Here is a 19795-nt window from a genome sequence, read left to right as displayed (position 1 = left end):
GAGAGAAAGGAATAAAAACTCTACATAAGAAGCGTTTAAAATAAATCTGGTTGAGACATATTACAAAAATCACATTTGTGTAAAATACATGAAAATATCTGTCAAGCATTTTCTCATATTCAACTAATCTTCAAAACACATATTTTTGATTGCATCATGCAAAAGCTGAGCTTGTTGCATCTCACCTACAAAGCTTCAAGTTTCTTTGAAGGTTGGCTTTATTTTATTTATTTGCAAAAAAGTATGTAAAAACGTGTTCCTTTCTATCAAAAGCCTTTTACAAAAATAGTTTTGACTAGGGTTAGCTGCAGTCTGAACTATTTCAAACATTGACAAAAATGAATGCTGCAAGTAACAAGTTCATTCCTTTTGAAGTCTGGAGGTAGGTCTTTGCAAGTCAATTAGTCCATTTCCTTAAACAATTCATGTGAGGTACAAACTTGGAGGGTGATATTTAAACATTACAGTCAAATTTTGTGTGATGTGTAGTGTAAGGAGGAAAAATATCCTTAAGAACCTAGGAGCGACTTGGTTAAAAAAAATTCAAGTTAATGTGGAAAATCTAGCAGAGAAGCTGAAACAAGTATTTGTAAATTTTAATTAAAAAAAAAAAACCATAGAAAAATACATAGCCATGCTGAAACACAGTAAGGAGACTGCTTCTTTAACTGTAACTAAGTGTACAAAAAGAACTGTAGATGATTAGCATCACCTACCCATTACTTTTCTTTTTCTTGCATTGCTTGTGTATAGCAGCATGTAGTAAGTACTAAACTGTAAATTAACTGTAACATTCAGAGGTAGTATTGAGCAGTGGGATGTATTGCATCTCTGGCTAAAAGTGCAGTTTGAGTGAAGAGATGGTGAGCTGAAATCAAGGTAAAGCACCTCAGCCAACCATCCTATGTCAAAACGTATTACTTGAAGTAACACATAAGCTTCATTTGAGGTAAGTGGTATTTAGGTCTTTCACAGAAACTGATACACAATGGAGAGAGAGAGAGAGAGCCTGCTTTTTTGTTGTCGTTGTCCTTTATATTGTAGTATAAACTATAGCAAAAGAAATTTGGATTTCGCCCCTCCCACCTCATAATCCAGGTGAGTTCATCATGCGTTATTCTGTTGTACCTTTTCATTAAATTACAGAGAGGATAATTTTACTTGTCTAGGTTCCTTAAAATGCTTTGAGGCTGACAAGTGTGATTTATTGCTAAATGGCACTTGGCTCTGTAGGAAGTAGATTCTACCCGGATGAGGGTTCCTGAAAAAAAAAATGAGGGCCGTGAGTAAATTTATTACTCCTGCTGATATGTGTGGCATCCATAAATAAAGGAGTTGGCAATCTGAGTTTGCTTACTTCCCTTTTTGAAAAGTGAACATCACCTTTTCTGGTTTGTTAAGCTGGATGAAAGGATACATCAGCATTTCGTCTCATTTAGAAATAAAAGTAAAAATTAAAAAAAAAATCATCAAGTAAGTGTCTATAAGGTTATATGAAAAAGAGAGAAGTAGTATCTAGTCCTATCTTTGGTGTTCTAAACAGAAGCTTCACTACTGTGAGTGGGTTGGGTGGTGTCTGAGGCAGCCAGTGTTTCCCACCGCGCCTCTCCTAGCGGAATGCCCAGCGTCACACGGGTGACATGTTTCTGGTTTGGATGCAGTGCAGTGATTGACTAAACCCGATTCAGAGGTTCTTCTCACCCACCCACTCCTGCTTATCAGATCCACAAACTATTAGTAGGTTAAGGAAAAAGAGAACAGTAATTAAAAGTTGCATTGTTAAACTGTGTCCCCTGTGTTTACAGCAGTTTTTCACTAAACCTGGGACCGTGAAGGGATTACAAAGAAGGTGATTAATATAGTCCTTTTTAAGGTTACGTGACTTCTCCCCCCACCCCCGCCCCTCCCCCGCCCCGCCCCGCCCCCTAACCCCAGATGAAAGTGGAAAGACCATGGCGACAGAGAGTAAGTGGTCACTGCAGTGTCTTCTCCCTTCAAAAGATCCAACTGCTGCTGAGGTAGAAATTGAATGCTGGCGCCCCCTAATCCTCTTCCGCAGACTCTTGTGAGGATGTCTCTTCAGTCTCCTCCTGGAACACACAAAGGGCACAACCATTACACTGTGTGGGCTGTTCAGACAAACAGTTCAGAGGTGACCTGTTTCCACAGCACATTATGCTGGCTTCAAAAGAGGATGCGGATGATTGGCAAGCCCCCTCGTTCCCAGGGCTTCTTAAACCGTAATTGAGGAATCAAGGTGTTGTTTTTTCCCAGAGCAGTCATTAGCCACTGTTGACTTAAGGCTTGACATCATGGCGGCTGCTCAGCAAATTCAATTGTCTGCCGTCCAGAGAATGTCAGGCCCGTGTGAGCTTACTCACCAATCAGAGAGAAAAAGAAATGGATAAATTTTTCCCGACAGCATGCCAGTCATCAGTTTTATAAACCAGCAAATCAAGTGAAGGGGATCTGTTCTTAAGGGACAAAGAAAACACGTCCTGCAGATATTGGTAATCATAGCTGATGCTCTTAGGGACTGGCTGTTATTATCCCATTTTACAGGTGAGAAAATCAAGGCCCAGTAAGTCGTATACCCGAAGTCGCAGAGCAAGTCGAGCCAGGCTTTGGGCAGAGTCAGACGGGTGTTGGCAGCTGTGTGTAACCAGGATGCCACTGCCACGTACCAGAGGCAGCGTGAGGGCAGAATCGAGCCTGAGAAAGGGCTGCAAGAGCTGACGACTCACTTCCTTTCCAAATGGATTTCCTCCTTCTTGTATTTATTAAAGCGCATTTTAAGACAATGACCAGAGTTTGGCATTAACTGCTCAATCTCAATACTAAATCCACACTGACCAAACATTTAATGGTGGTTTGGCCAAGCAGAGAAAATCTAATATATATGTTTTTGCAGGGCCTCCTCTTCCTATAAATCTAATTTCTCCTTCTCTTTTCCTTTTTCTGATTCCGTATGGCTCTGGAATTTGTTGGAATTTCTGCAAGCCGGCTTGAGCTGCAAAGTTCTCTTTCCTTCTGCTTATTTAACAAACGTGCAGTACCTTTCAGGACATGGGTGGTAAAGCGGAGACAATAAACATTTCTGATAAAAGCGTCTTTAGTGAGAGGATGATTTTTATCAAATGCTGTACATTGTCTCATAAGACGGCATGTGAAAAAGATCTGGGAGAAGAGGTAAACATTCACTCCTGCAGCAAACTTTAAGAATGGCCAGCTTAAAACAGCTTATAACAGTCTTCATACTTTAATAGATTTGATTTTCCACATGGCTTCATTTTGTCTGGGTGGCTAACTGACACAATTTATACCTCTCTTCCTTTCCCAGGTCACTACAGTACACCATTCAGTAAAGCATGCCTTAAAGCTTGTCTGCATTATATGACCAAACTTCCATTCATTAGTGTTTGAAACACTTCAGCTGTGAAGGAACTCCTAAATGCTACCATGTGTGACGCTTTTGCGTAAAAGCAGCAAACGGGAGGGAAAAAAACCCACATGAACGGGCACTCACATGCTCACATGAATGTGCGCACACGGACGGACGGACACACACACACACACACACACACTCTCTCTCTCTCTCTCTCTCTCTATATATATATATATACATATATATATATATATATATCCTGGGCTTTAACCATAGGCCACTGCTTACTGCAAACCCTTTGCAAAAGGTTTCAAACGTTCTCTTCCCCCAAGACTGAAGGAGCTGTAAATCCTGGGAATAAACACACACACAAATGAATGGATTACAGCTTAAAAAATATAACCACGGCAGCATCAAGTCATGAGGTTTCACACCGGTTTTGTTTAGTCTGCTTTGGGTCGTGTGGGAAACGTGGAACGTTTGAAGCTACCCCGCATCTGCTCCCAACCCCCAAACGGCAGCCTTCACATATTTAAGCAGCACGTTTATACCTCTTGACAGGCAACAGGCCATGACCCTGAGATTCTCTATGGAGTCCCGGCCACAAAGGAGGATGTAGCAGGATCAAAGCCACGGACGGACGTGAGAGAGACAAGCCAAGGTTCAGCTGCCCTCTGACCTTGTTTTTTCACTTAATATTTAAATTCCAGAAAGTCATTAAGCTGTTCGGCAGATACACTCTTCACCGTCCCCAAATGACTCACTTCTCATTATGACAGGAGGTGTAGACTTAGGTAACTACCCTGAAACAGACCACAGATTACACGCCGGCAGATATATGTGATCCTTTCTTCTCCTGGTTAACAAATTAATAGAACGCAGTCAAGCTGGAAACCTCCCTGGATGGAGCTGTAATTATTCCATTTCTAACTGCTCGATTTTCCTAGACTATCTGGAAACCAAAGTACTTCCAAATCCGGAAGGAAATCGAATTTTCAGGCCACGAACTTACAAAGACCTTGTAGTAGATGGAATGTGATCAGCTTTTCAAAACCTTCCCAGAAACTTTGCTTGATTTGAGCTCTTGAAGCTCCTGATATGTAAGTGGTTTATTCAAATCCCTTAGACACAACTCAGCTGAAAATGATGGTCCCTCATCCTCATATTGTTTCCTTTACTTAACGGTTCTTAACACAACATGGAGGGTTGTTTTATTTCCACCGACACTGAAATGCTTCTACTAGTAGCTGTCAGTTAGTACTGGGTACATAACTAGGATGTCAAGGGTGGGAGCCTCACTCCGTCAAACTTTTGGAGGTCATGCAGCTCTCACACGCTCAGAACGATGTTTGGCTCTTTCTCAATGTTTGGCTCTTGGGGAGCTCTCTCTTCCTGGCATAGCCCTGACTGGCCATCCTCCAGAGGACGGCATGGCTGCCAAGTGGATGAGGTTGGCGGGGCACGTGGCACCTCTCACCTCTGCAAGACCCAGTTCTCACCTTCCCAGTGACTTGGCCTTTTGCTACATGTATGGTTGCTGTGACCAAAGTGTGCGTGTAATTAAGAGAAGAAAAACCCTCTTCGTTTTTTTGTTTTGGTTCCACAATTCATTTACTGAATTGGGGCAGGTGACTTGACAGCAGATTGCGAGATAAGGCGGGGAGAGAAGAGTTCTTGCTTTCCCTCCCAGGAGCCATGTGGGTCATGGATGCATGAAGATGGAGTCGGGAAATCCATGTTCAGCTGCCCTGTCACGGCTGACCAGACTTCACACAGGGCCCTTCTGCGGTGCAAAGAGTGGACAGGACCCGGTGACGAAGGAAATAAGCAGCAGGTTCTGAGGTCCCCCAGGGATCTTACTTTCACAGTAGAGTAGTTGGTAGGGACCCTTGAGATTCAATCCTTCTCAGTTAACTTAGAAGACACTGCCATTACTGCAGGCGATAGCCTGCAACTTGAGATATTTATTTAAATTGCTTCATGTTCGCAACATACGCCCAAAGGATCTTTGAGCTTGGGTAGCCCCCCAAGAGCAGCTCTGAGGCACTAAGGGGGTGGAGAGACCGTAGCCAAGCATTCTCCACATCTCATTAGGCGCTGGCTGGTGAGATGGGAAGGCCAAGCAGCCACAGGCTTACCATTGGAATGGGGCTTCACGAATGTAGGATAAAAGGACTTTTCAAAGTGAAAGTGCACAGTGACATTTTTATGAGTACCAGCCACTAAGGCCTCTAAATACAGAACAGCCCCCAGCCATCCACTCAGTTACCTTACAAAGACCACTGAGGCTGTACCACACTGGGGTGAAATGCGGATTTTTTGGCAGAAAACTGAAGAGAAGGAAAAGAAAATGGGCAGAGTTGGAGAACTGTATTTTTATTACGACTACTGGAAAAATTGCACTCATTTTGCCTTAGTCTTTCTTTTGTTCCCCCAAAAAAGGAATTTAATAAGTCTAACTCTTTCATTGCTTTCATTACGCTTGTGGAAGAAAACCCCCACTGAAACCTAGATATATAGTTTGCACCTATCTCCATCCTTTTAATGTGGTTCAGCACAATGCATGTGGTGTACACCCTTGGGTACACTTCTGCTAACTTATTCAAAAGGAGGAAGAAGACATCCCAATATCCACCCTGATCCCCTAACGTTGGATGGAATTTTTCAATGTCTTAGGCATTTAACCATAGATGTTACCACATAGGCACGGGTGAGGGTGTGCGCTAGAGGAAGGTTCAGGGTTTAATGTGACAGCTGAAGCTCTGGGTTTAATTTTCAGATGCAGACTAAACAGCAGATCTGCAGTGGAAAGGAGGCCAGCGAATTTTAAATGGAACCGAGAAGTGGAAATACTCTCCCCGCAAACCTTAGGAGTGTTGTCACCATGATGCCCCTCTTTGTGTGTATTAAGGAGTGCAAAGTCATAGACATCCACGCCAGCTTTAATAAATCCTGATTTTTTCCCCTTCGTTGCAAAGAATTCTGTAACTCTCTTATCATAAAATGCTGCAGGCTACAAATACATCTGTAATTTAAGCTGTCGTGCCAGTAAACCTACCAATACCTGGTAATTTAGAAAGTGTAGTTATGGTTTAATGACATTCTTTTTGTCATCTTAGTATGTCCAGTTCCTTAAGCACTTGGAATGCCACACTCACGAGTGTTTCATGTTCGTCGTGACTATCTCAAGCCAATCCCGCCGGAACAGAAATAATGGGCTCTCCTCAGCAGCAGTGACCAGAAACAAGTTTTCAAGTTCCATCTGCAGCTAAGTGACCCTCAAGACCACAAAGCGGACTCTTTCTATGTCTGGGTCAGATATTTTAATTTTAAATTGGATTGGGGCTGTTTAATTGAATGGAAAGTGATTATTTCCTCCAACTAGGAAAACTTTATATCGCATTAAAAAAAAAACATATCCACTGGAACCTACATAAACCCTATGATCAGGCAAGTGCAAGGGATTCTGGTAGAAACGGTAGGGGGTAAATATGTTTTTCAAAAGGAGACTTTAGAAGTTGGGATATTTACGGTATTTGTACCTGATTTTTTTTTTTTTTTTTTTTTTTGCGGTACGCGGGCCTCTCACTGTTGTGGCCTCTCCCGTTGCGGAGCACAGGCTCCGGATGCGCAGGCTCAGCGGCCATGGCTCACGGGCCCAGCCGCTCCGCGGCATATGGGATCCTCCCAGACCGGGGCACGAACCCGTATCCCCTGCATCGGCAGGCGGACTCTCAACCACTGCGCCACCAGGGAGGCCCCTGATTTTTTTTTTTTTTAATTTTAGTTTTATGTATTGGGTTGGCCAAAAAGTTCACCCAGGTTTTTCATAAGATGTTATGGGAAAAACCCGAACAAACTTTTTGGCCAACCCAATATATACAAATATACAAGCATCTACCTTGCATGTGCTACCATCAATGTAATAAAGCCAGTATAAGGTCTTATCGGGGGATATTTGAAGTAAAGAAGGTTGATCCTAGATGTCACTGACCACAGGCACCAACCCTGGCATTTGTGTATAACTTGTGCCTTATTCTCACTGTGTCAGACCGGTAATGAGAATACTCATCTCGCTGCCCAGCAGGGTGTGAGAAAAAATGTGACAACCAAATGGGAAAACTTTGAAAAAAAGAGTAAAAATCCTGTAAGACTACAGTGTGGAGCTATGATGATTAATTATAGCTACTCATTCTGTGTTTCTTTCTTTACCTGTGATTCAATGATAGATTGTTGAGAAAGAAAGGAAAAAGAAACCCTATTATTAAACAATGCCTCCTAAATAAAACAAAATAAGACACCTTAGATTTGTAAAATACACTCCTGTTTGTCTTATTCATGCCTCTGGTCAGAGTTCCATCACTGAAAATATTGTAAACAGAGGTAATATTTATCCCTGGGATACTATGAATTTCTTTCCTGGGATGAAAGGCTATTTAAAACTATCTTCAGGAGGGAGTCACATTTTTCAGATAGGGAATTCATTTTATGTATAAACTAACTGCAAGTTTCAGGATCCTGGAAGTCACGATTTCTGAGGATCACAAGCTTGATCAATTTTCCATGCCAGATCTAATTCGTACTGAGGAGTCTCATGTTTAAAAAATAGCTAAGGACGCAGCAAAAAGATTTTCGCATGAAGGAAGCACTCAGAAGAAGGAAATTTATTTCAACATTTCCAAAATTGTTGAGGAATGTTCTTCCTTTTATGCAGAGTAGTTTTAAATAAAAGTGGATAGATTAAAGGCTGCTTAATGGTTATATTCTGGATATGTTTATTAATGGCACAGATTAGGAGAACCTTTACTCTTTGTTTTCCATGTGTAAAAAATTTTTCATAAGTTGTATTTGTTGCCAGGGAACAGGACATTTCTGGATTTTAATCATTATTGCACCAAACATTTTTCATTATCCTGAGATAGGACTTTTGAATAAGATTATGAAAATATCAGTAATAATACTAAGCTAACAAATAATTCTTCAATAAGACATTTCAGTGTCCAGCAAACATGCTCTGAAGGTACAGAAAGTTTCTTGGATAAAGCAACATATTTCTATTCAAACATTAAGGAATTTCTTAGAAAGGCCATGTTTTAAATCCAGTTACTATTTATTCATATTAATTTTGGTCAGCAAGTTTGGATAATAAGAAGAAAGCTTACATATTGAATAAATAATTGTTTTTTATCCAGTTCACATCAAAATGCACAGGAAAAGCATTCTGCAATATGCATAGAAAAGCAGGCAGACATGGCCATTTTGTTTTTAGCCTAATCCACAGGCTTTACCACACAGTTAAAAACAATCACACTTAAAAAAAAAAAACAACTCCTATAGGAAATCTGTCAAGTCCAGAAATACTATATTTTGCCTTTTGGAGTTTTATATCTTGCCCCAAATTGAGTGATGTTCTTTCACTTCCGTTAGAAGTTTATGTCATCTCTGTAAGACATTCCCTGCCAAGAAACAGCCGACTTCATCTTGCCAATATTCCTTTATTACAACTAAGCTAATGACTTCATATGTTTACGGTTAATAATCATTTTGATATGCTTCCTCTGCCCTACGCCTGTGCTGCTATATCCTTGAGCTACTTTATTATAGGGGTTAAATGTTGCTTTCTACTCGGCTTTCCCCTTCCCTTGACCTTTGCAATGTCAGAGGTCAGAGGTTAAATCAAAAAGTATTTCCTATACAACAAAACAGTCCCACTCAGGGCAGGCTTTGATATAATTCTTCATGTTTTGCCAGTTGGTACCAAACATTTACTGGCCCACAAAATGTTTTACCAGATTGAAAGGGCGTAAGTTGGAAAATAACTAAATCAGTACTCTTTATGACTTAAGCGGTATAAATCACTATTCTCCCTGAGTGAGTAGAGAGTGCCTCTTTTCTTCAAGTCTGATTTATGATGAACTATTGACTGTACTGGCCAAGATACCATGTACAGGATGAGTGTGAGAGTGAGAACTCTCCCTTCTTCCTCCTTCCTCCCTTGTATGTCTAGACTGAAAGCCCCCAGGAAAAATGCTGTCTTTGAGAACAAGATGTTGACTGCAATTCATCAACCTGCTTGTCCCAAAAATGAAATCTCTCATTTTGCTCTAAACAATGTTTAGGTTGTCTGAAATATAAACATCCTTAAAACTGCCCTTGAAGTCTCTGTAAAAACATTCAGCTTTTTTTTTTTTAAGGGGGGAAAATCCCATGATAACCAAGGCTTACTGAGATTTCTTTGCCCCCATACACACCACCCACAGGAGATGTTACTCCCAGGTAAAAGCTCTATTTTGAAACAGAAAGCTTTGTTTCCAGTCTTTTAGAAACTGAAAACTTTCCAGTTCTCTCACTGGGAAGTTGAAAAGGAGCAGGTTTCTACCTGTCTTAATTGCTAGAGGTGTAGCTTGCCAGGGCTGTACAACAATGAGGAAATTGGGTTGAAAGGAAGGAGAACTTAGGATTTTTAAAAGCTGTTTTTACCCTTTGGGTAGGGCTCAGGTGAGAAAATATGTCTGAATTATATATAAGGACTCACTTCTAATCTCAGTTTAAAGCCTTAAGAGGGGGAAATCAAGAGACAATAAGATATCTAATAAACCAGCAAGATCTTTTCAGAAGTCTGAGATGGAGTGAGATTTTTTTCTTATCAGAATTAAAACTTGAGAAACAAAGCCCCCTCTATCAATAATAATAACCTGATACACTATGGGATTTCTCTTATAAAAACAACAGCAGCGGAAACAAAACCTACCACTGTTGCCTACTCAAGTTGAGAATGTAATCCATGTGGCTGAGAAATCAACTTTCAAATTGCTAAAAAACTAGGAAATTAGCTAATTTCTTATTTTATCACTTTAAATGAAAATATAGTAGATTTCTCCAGTAAGCTTTGTTTTCACTAGCTTTGGAATTAAAAAAAAACAGTTAACGTAAATATTAGAGATCTTCCTCTTTAGATTTTTAAGATTATTAAGGTTTGCAGCTGATGGTACCTGGTGGACTTCCCAGGCACAAACCCCTGCAGTAGGGTTTTCCTTAAATTTTTATTCCTAGCAAGATGCATGTACTTATATACACAAATGCACATGAATAAGATTTATCATAATCCTGAATTTGTCTCCTTAGAATGAATTGTGACTTTCTGTAACCCAGTTTCAAGAAGTGGCATCCTTGAAGTTCTGAGGTTTCAGAATTTGATGGCATTAGGATACTTCAGAAGAGAGTCTTTGTACTTCCACACATATGGAATTACATACAAGCCAAGTGATTCTAACTGCTTTAGTCCTAATGATAGGATGTAGCAATCACCATAAAATTTCCCCTAAGTTAAAAAAATCCTTATTTTAAAAAGATGCAGTGAAAACACTTGAGGTAAAAAAGATAGTAGTTTTTAACTAATTAGAATGCTAACATTTTTGAGAATACAAATCTCCGGAAATAAAAAACCTAGCATACAAAAATAAGTCAGAATGTAATAATACTCCCTGGAATGTACACAAGTCTCTTCAAAATGTTCTTGGGAGTAAGATAAGATGCATTGTTATTATCCCAGTTCATAGATGGATACATAGGGAACAGAGAGATTGATTCACCCATTGATGGGGCCAGAAAGCAAAACCTAGGTCTCCTTAGACACTGCTGAGTCCTTTTCTTGGGATGTAAAATATTTAATCGTGCTAAAATTTTCACCACCTCAAAACAGGACCTGAATGTAACTCTTCAAAGTAGTGTTGATGAAGAAAGGATATGAGCCTGAGTTAATCCAGACTGCTACATGGAAAAGCCATCTGGGAGGGTATTTTGAAAGAAACAGATGGAAAAGGAAGAGATTCTTTTGAATGTGATGTAAAATTTACATTATCCTCCATGAACTTCTGTGTAGTCCCCATGTTTATATAATTCATCACTGTGTCCTTAGACAATATAGATTAGGAAGTCCAATGAGCTCATGTTCTTTTTTCTGAGTTTTGAACTCTCCTTTCAAGGGCAAATCTGGAGCAGGGTCTGTAGGTCTGTAACACAGCCAGATTGATCAGTGAGGACCAACCCAATCCAGCTGTGGTTTCTTTGATATGCCTGATTCTCTTAGGACAAAAATTTATGATGTCACATCATTTCTTGGTATATTACTGCCCAATTTGCAGTCAGTTTCAGCCACATTGATAATCTCCACCAATGATTTATCTGTCTCTGCCTCTTTACTTTTGAATATGCCATTCATCTCATCTGTAACATCTTCCTTTCTTTCCCTAATCTATGTCTTTATTTTCTCTTCTGTAGCTAAACAACAACAACAAAATTGAAACTCTTCTGGGGATCATCCCTTTAAGCAACACATGGCATTCCACTCATTCATCTGTATCCCATTGTGCGTCATATAGATTGATATTCTGTGCTCATTTGCTCAACAAATGTGCAAATGTCTTCTCATGTGTGTTCACTGAGTATCTTTATCCCTGGCTCTACATTAGACTCACTTGAGGAGTTCATAAAAAATACTAATGCTTGGGTTTCCAGACCAAATAATCAGAATCACTGAAGGGTGGGGCTAGTGGTGTGTAGGTAAATGTTCAACAACTTGCTCTCCAGTAAAAAAAAAAGTCCTGATTTGTAGTATTTTCCAATTTCCATGGTGTAAATACTCCTACCATAGTGGATTTCAAGTTACCTACTTGACATCAGTAAATACAGAATTTGGAAGAGATACTCACAGCTGCCTCACAAGGGCTGGTTCCAGCACATACCACTGGGTAGGGTTCAGAATGTACACACACACACACACACACACGCACACGCACACACACACGCACACACGCACAGAGCTGTCAGTCAATTCAGCATCTGTGGGGGATTGGTTCCAGGACCCACCACAGATACCAAAATCATCACTGGGTAGGGTCCATACACACGCACGCGCACAGACACACACACACACACACACACACAGTTGTCTGTCCTTCAGTATCCGAGGGGCATTGGTTCCAGGACCTTCCTCAGATACCAAACTCTTCAGACTCAAGTCTCACAGTTGGGCTTTACTCCATATCCGTGATTTTTCATTCACCAATTCAACCAACTATTAATCGATCGTGTAGTACTGTAGTATTTATTGAAAAAATCCACGTATAAGTTGACCATCACAGTTCAAACCCATGCTGTTCAAGGGTCAACTGTATATGGCATATAATATACAACTGTATATATATATATATGTATATGTGTATATATATATATATATAATTACATTTATATTATCTGTAGGTGATTCTCATATGTAGCCAAGGGTAAGAACCTCTGAACCAGACTACACATTTCTCAGATGCATGTGACTAAGTTTTCGTTTGCCTTATCTTCCCTAAACCCCAAGAACAGAGACTGAATCAAAGTTGTTAACAGACCACGTAAGGTTATTAATCTACTGTTCACAGCCCACGATGCAACAGCGAACACTGCAGTCTCCTTTGACCACAATGCACAGATTTATAAATTCATTTGCTCTTTTTAAAAAAAATCCCTTACTGATTTCCTTACTGATGAAGGATGAGAGGCTAAATATATTTGGGATCTCCTACTTAAAAATGTCAAGTTTGGTTTATATTTTGTTTTGTTTAATATTGCATAGAAACACTTGAACACAGTGTACTTATTTTTAGTGCCCCCAACACTCTTGGCTTTTGGGAAAGGGAACAGCTATGAGGATGATTTTTTTTCATGGAAACTCTGTTTTTATTCTATTTAAAGCACATGTGTAATTATTCAGATGCATTTCCCCTGTGTGCTTTTATATCTGTTTAGAAGCTTCATTTCTCTTTCAAGCTGCATTTGTAAAGAATAGTAGACACAGGAGATTGTCTGAATGGTCTTTCCCAGGCAAGGCAACATTGTCCCAAGAGAACAGGGTGCAAGGTACAGTTTTAGAGACCTCTAAGGAAAAGATCCCATGGATAACTTAAATTATATGAAAGATCTACAAAGAACTTGGTAACCCATGACACTGCTTAATAACTTACTTCGGCAGGTTCTGCATGATGCACCTAGAACTCCTGGGCATCTCTTTCAACCCAGAAAGGGAGAACAGCAAGATATTTTCATATTTTAATAAAGCTCACTACTTAGCAATCATGGTTAATTTATTCTTCAAGATATACTTCCTCAATAAGCATGATTCTTATGCTTCTATGTACAGATTATAGTTGGGACAAGGAACTCCAGGCATACGGAACAAGAGAAGTAAAGCTGGTTCCTAATTTTGATGTTGCCAAAGACGTCAGAGACTGTGATTCAGCCTAACTGAAGTGAGACCTGAGAGTTCATCAATAGCAAAATTAGTATGACCATTTCCCAATTTCCCAGTCTTCTTTGGGAGTGTTTTGGGATCACCAAATGTTATGGAATAATTCAATGAATAGATATGTTTCCTGTCATGGATCATGATATATTTTGTGGCTAAGAAGTCCTGTATCAGGTCAACGGAATATGGATAGTGAGATGGAAAGGACAAAACTTGATGTTTAAGAGTTGGCAAAACACATGATAAGATTAAGTATTTGTTTTATATGAGGCACTAAAAGGTTTTATTTTTTAAAGTATTTTTATTTATTCTGTATACTTCAGGCCTTGATCTTTTAGAATTTCTAAAAATCTCAGTCTATGTATTCTTGACTTTGTCTGAAGGATACAACCAATTTTCAAGAATACTACAATGCTGACATAAGACTAGAAAAATACTAATTAAAGGTTTAATTTGGGGTCATATTTTTTTCACTATTTATATTAACTGGGGGAAAAAAAGCACAATGACCATCTCTTACCTGAGCAGGCTTCTTCTGAACAACTTGTTGAGGCTAAGAAAGAAAGAAAGAAAGAAAAGAACTGTTATAATTTAAAAGGAAACACACATAATGAAAATAATCAAGTATACATGTTTTAAACATAGACACTTGTCTGCAAAGACAAAAATTTCTAGGTGCAGATGGTTTATTTCAGGTTAAAGGGTGTTTATTCATTATCTTCACATGTTAAAGAAATACAATGCAGGTTATCTCCATTAACACAATTCCCAACTAAGGTCTGCAATACATACCAATTACATCAAAATAAACTTGCTCTTCTATTCACTTTGTTTTAGCCTGTATATCACAAAACTTAGGAAGTGAAAGGGCCTAATTTATTAATATTTTGTTTTTTTAAAAAAACAGCTTTACTGAGATATAATTTATATTCCATAAAATTCACCCATATGAAGTGTATACGTCAAAGTATTTTAGTATATTCAGAGGATAGTACAAGCATCACCACAATCTAATTTTAGAACAATTTCACCTCTTGTGAAAGACCCCATATCCATTATCACCCACTCCCCACTCCCTCCTGCTTCCCTAGCCAACCTCCCATCCCTAACCAATCACTAATCTACTTTCTTTCTCTATAAATGTGCCTATTCTGGACATGTCATGTAAATATATGGTCTTTTGTATCTTTTGTAATCATACAATATATGGGCTTCTTTCACTTAGCATAATGTTTTCTAGGATCATTCTGTTATAGCATGCATCAGTAATTCATTCCTTTTTATGGCCAAATAATATTCCATTGTATGGATATGCTACATTTTGTTTACCCATCCATCAGTTCATGAACATCTGGGTTGTTTCCAACTTTTGGCTATCATGAATAATGCTGTTATGAAGCTTCATGTATAAGAAAACTTCATGTATAAGTTTTAGTGTGTACATGTTTTCATTTCCCTTAGGTACATAGCTAGGAGTGGCATTTCTGGATCACAGAGGTAACTGTACATTAAACTTTTTGAGGAGCTGCCAGACAGTTTTTCAAAGCAGCTTCACCATTTTACATTCCCACCAGCAATGTATGAGGATTCCAATTTCTCCCCATATGTGCCAACACTTGTTATTGTCTGTCTTTTTAATGAGAGACATCCTACTGGGTGTGAAGGTGAATGTCATTGTGGTTCCGATTTGAATATTCCTAATGGCTAGTGATGTTGAATATCTTTTCATGTACTTTCTGGCCATTGGTATATCTTCTTTAGAGAAATGTCTATTCAAATCTTTTCAAAATGTATTTGGCTTTTCATTATTGAGTTATAAGAGTTCTTTATATGTTCTGGATACAAATCCCTTATCAGAATATGATTTGCAAGTATTTTTTTCCATTCTGTGGGTTTGTTCACTTTCTTGATGTTACCATTTGCAGAATATTTTGTTACACTTATATCTGTGGATCTTTATCATCTATATGTATTTAATTCTGGATGTAGTGCAAAACTCCCCTCTTTTGAGTAAAATACCTGAGGAAACTTTTTTCTACTCAGCCTACATTAACTGTCCAATATTTAGAGTATTAGAAAAATATTTAAGTTATTCTTTGGTGTTGTAAAAGGTGGATCTGAAGCCCAAGTTTCTTAATGGATTACTTCCAGTACTCACTCTCATGTCTGAATATAAGCCTCCTTTATTCTATCTACACATCCCTGAGATTTGCAAATACAACGGAACCACTTTGATGTGGGCAGTGACATGCTTCTGGGGTACAAATGAAAGAAATAAAATTGCTACAGAAGTCAAGGTAAATTCACTCTATTGTGACGGGGTAGAGCTTCTATTCATTTTCTTTCCTCTCAGAATTTCAGTGATGGTGTGATGTCTTATTGCCACTATAGTAAACGTGTTTTATAAAAATCATCAGAGTTTTTTATTTTTAGATGAACAAGATAAAAATAAAAGAAATGGCAAAATACTTTTGTTTACTGAAAAAAAAAGTTTGAGTTTAAACCACAGTAGAGATGACATTCTAAAAGCCCAGGTTTTGAGATGATGTTTTCTCCAGGTGGAATCCAACGAAGGATGATTAGGACTTCTTGCCTCTTAGGATTCAAATGTGTGTGCTAAGAGAGTATTCATTTCAAAAGAGTCATTTGTAAGAACAGACCACTTTTCTCCCCTCTCTTTTTTCCTGCTGATTACACCTGTACACATGTTTACTCCCAAACCATTTCAAATCCTCACACATCCTCACGCACTCTTGCAGGCTGACTGGTTCCTACTGCTCAGAAGTCCCCCTCCCTTTTTGGCCTAGGAGCCCACATTCATGTGACTCCTCCACACTGTGGGTCTCAATGAAATCCTCTGAAAGGGCTGCCAGCTCACCCAATTTTCCATGAATTAGGTCCTGACACTTCAATGAGGAGAAAGACAATGTCTGAAACCCTGCCAGCCCTGGCTCCCAGCCTAGTTCGTGTCACAGAACTTCTACCAGCTGCCCTTCCACACAGCACTTCATACTTTGCAGACCACCAAACAAACAGACCCTTGAGGACTTTCAATGCTGGTTGGGGTTCTGGCTGCCAGGATGTTTTCCCAGCCTCTGGCACCCAATGGCTCCAGACTGTGCCGAGAACGTTTTCTGTTGTTGTTATTTTGTTTTGCTTTTATTCTTATGAATGGCTTTGGTAGAAAATGCAGATGGAAGCACAATACTACTGCCATTCATAAAGTGGGAAACGAAACAAACTGCTGTCTGGAAATTTTGGGGGACACCAAACAAACTGCAAATCTCTTATCTTCCTTGGGGCATCTGCTAGCTTAGATACCTAGAAACCAGTTGCCCCCCAGGGTTCTTGTCATTAGAAGCACGGTCAACCACTACGTTTTTCTAAGAAAAAATGGATAATATCAACTGTGCACATTAATCTTGAGTGTGGTTAGCAGTATATTTCCCTGCACCTTAATAAATGAGTAATATTTTACACATGCATCTCCCATATAGAAGCTAAAATCCTTTCTATTTTCAACATCTGCCCCTTTGTGACAGGAAGGACCCAGGTCTTGTTATTTTCATTTGCTCACAGGGAAACTAAGGCAGAGGGAATTTAAATAACTTCCATGAGATCATTTTCTAAAGCTGAAACAACCGGGGTCTCCTAATTCTCTTAATCCCCCATATAATACTCTGAGGAAACCCATTCTCAACCTTTTAAAAACAGTCAAATCCGATTCATCCCAGGAAGATAAGCTATACTTCACGGCCTTGGTTTCCACCTCCAGACTCAGTCTTCTCCTTGGGATCTTTCAGGGTTCCCCTCCCCACCTCACTCCTACCACAGCCAGGAAGCCTCATGGTTTCATCAGCAGGGCTAGCTCTGATTCTCCTAGGCTGCTGATGGAGAGTTAACCCTGGGGGGCAAGAGGCAGGCCGGCAGGCCTGCAAGGTCCAGCTGTTCCCCCTCCCCGCTTGGAGATTCTGCCTTTATTACCTGCTGTGGAGTGTCTGAGGACATCCCTTTTAAAGGCATGGGTTTCACAACGACTGTTCTACTGAACAGATAGCAAAGCCCTCCAAGCTCCTGATTTAGACACTTTTTTTTTTTTAATTTATTTTTGGCTGTGTTGGGTCTTTGTTTCTGCGCGCGGGCTTTCTCTAGTTGCGGCGAGCTGGGGCTACTCTTTGTTGCGGTGCACGGGGCTTCTCATTGCAGTGGCTTCTCTTGTTGCAGAGCACGGGCTCTAGACACATGGGCTTCAGTAGTTGTGATGTGCGGGCTCAGTAGTTGTGGCTGTGGGCTCAGTAGCTGTGGCTCGCAGGCTCAGTAGTTGCGGTGTGCGGGCTCTAGAGCGCAGGCTCAGAAGTTGTGACGCACGGGCTTAGTTGCCCTGCGGCATGTGGGGTCTTCCTGGACCAGGGATCAAACCCGTGTCCCCTGCATTGGCAGGTGGATTCTTAACCACTGTGCCACCAGGGAAGTCCCCTGATTTAGACACTTCTGATGGTTCCATTTCTAGTTACGTCTGTGCAAACGGGGAATTTATACAGTTTAGGCGCTCTGCAGACCTGGCATTCCAACCTTTCCAAGCACTCAGATTTTGAGTTCCTTATAAGATTGTTACACTTTTCACAAAGCTTGTAATGAAAATCTCTCATTCCGTGGTTGCATTTTAACTTCTAAAATCCAATGGGTGGAAGAGAGCTTCCTCCCAGAACAAAAGAACATCAACAACAAAGGACTTTGAAGAAATGCTTTGAATTAATATAATGTTAAAATAAAACTGTGAAGAGAATTAAAAAACCCATCAACTGAATGAATCATGAAAAGATTAAGAAGGGCCCTCTCATGGGCCTCCCTGGTGGCGCAGTGGTTGAGAGTCCGCCTGCCGATGCAGGGGATACGGGTTCGTGCCCCGGTCTGGGAGGATCCCATGTGCCGCGGAGCGGCTGGGCCCGTGGGCCATGGCCGCTGGGCCTGCGCGTCCGGAGCCTGTGCTCCGCAGCGGGAGAGGCCACAGCAGTGAGAGGCCCGCATACCGCAAAAAAAAAAAAAAAAAAAAAAAAAAAAGAAGGGCCCTCTCTAACCACGGGGACTTCAATGTGCAGTTTTCTGCAGGTTAACCCTTATATTGGACTAGCTCAGACAAATTGAAAGTACAGTCTTTGAACAAATAAATATTATTGTTAAAGTCTGTAAATAGCTTAGGATACAGCATGCTAAGAAAGTGCAAAGGATATGAAAAAGGAAAGAACCTATTCTGGGATTTCTGAGATCATACAGCAAACCAGTATTTCTCCCAATGAAAGGGAAAAAGTTATTGAATTTTTAATGTCCACAGAGTATTTTGGTTTTTAAGATTTTGTAGAAAGACACTGGTGTAGGAAATTTATTTCAGTATAATTAAGGGGCTCCCCAGCCCTCCTGAGAATCCAGCCTATGGTTCCAGGGAGTCTAGGTATTTCAAAGCTGATGCCTAGACAGCTAAGCTACCCCTTCCAGTAGGTACTGAAAGAAAATCCTTCATAACAAAGAACCTGAACATTAGTAGTTCATTTTAATACTAATTTAAACATTAAATGAAAAGAGGCTTGAACTGGGCTTAACCACTCAATTTAAAAAAGAAAAAAAGAGGTACAATGTATAGTAAAGTAAGGATGATCATTATGCAAAGGGTCTTACGTTGACCTATGAAAGAAAATAGTCCTTCATTGAATCTCCGTGCAGATGGGTCTTTTGGTTTTATGTAAGTAGTAGACTTTTAATCTAATTATATTTTTTGTTTTACTGCCAGCTAGCAATAGGTGGTTTTGCCCCCTTGATTTTAAAATCAAAAGACCACTATTGAGTCAAGAGGTACTTCTGTTCCCTAGCACAAACTTCATGTAGATCGTTTTTGCATTCTCATAGCAGTATAGGGCAAGACAGATCTCCTAGCTGTTTACTAAAAAAGAATTTTAAAACCCTCATTTCTTTTGTGAGACATGAAAGGCCCCTAAAATGTTAACTCTCATTTCTAAATGAAAGTTAACATTTTAGGGGCATTTCACAGCTCACAAAATAACAGCTCACAGGATAAGCTCAGTCATTTAAAATTTAAAATTAAATATGGTATCCTGCTAAAAAGA

The 19795-nt window shown here is 39.8% G+C and overlaps 1 protein-coding gene across 1 annotated transcript in view; it reads right to left on the bottom strand.

Annotated features, from left to right (window-relative positions):
- Positions 1-1936: 1936 nt before the first annotated feature.
- The window catches only part of HMGA2 (high mobility group AT-hook 2), a 136553-nt gene continuing 118694 nt past the window's right edge, over positions 1937-19795 (bottom strand). The window contains exons 4-5 of the mRNA XM_082635803.1: positions 14197-14229; positions 1937-2090 (exon numbers count right to left, since the gene is read on the bottom strand). Of these exons, the coding sequence (XP_082491929.1) occupies positions 2043-2090; positions 14197-14229 (81 nt within the window). The 3' untranslated portion in view covers positions 1937-2042. The remainder of the gene's footprint in view (positions 2091-14196; positions 14230-19795) is intronic.

Source organism: Mesoplodon mirus, assembly GCF_964341445.2.
Source record: "Mesoplodon mirus genome assembly, chromosome: 11".
Classification (NCBI taxonomy): Eukaryota; Metazoa; Chordata; class Mammalia; order Artiodactyla; family Ziphiidae; genus Mesoplodon; species Mesoplodon mirus.
This window is presented reverse-complemented; position numbering and strand designations above follow the sequence as displayed.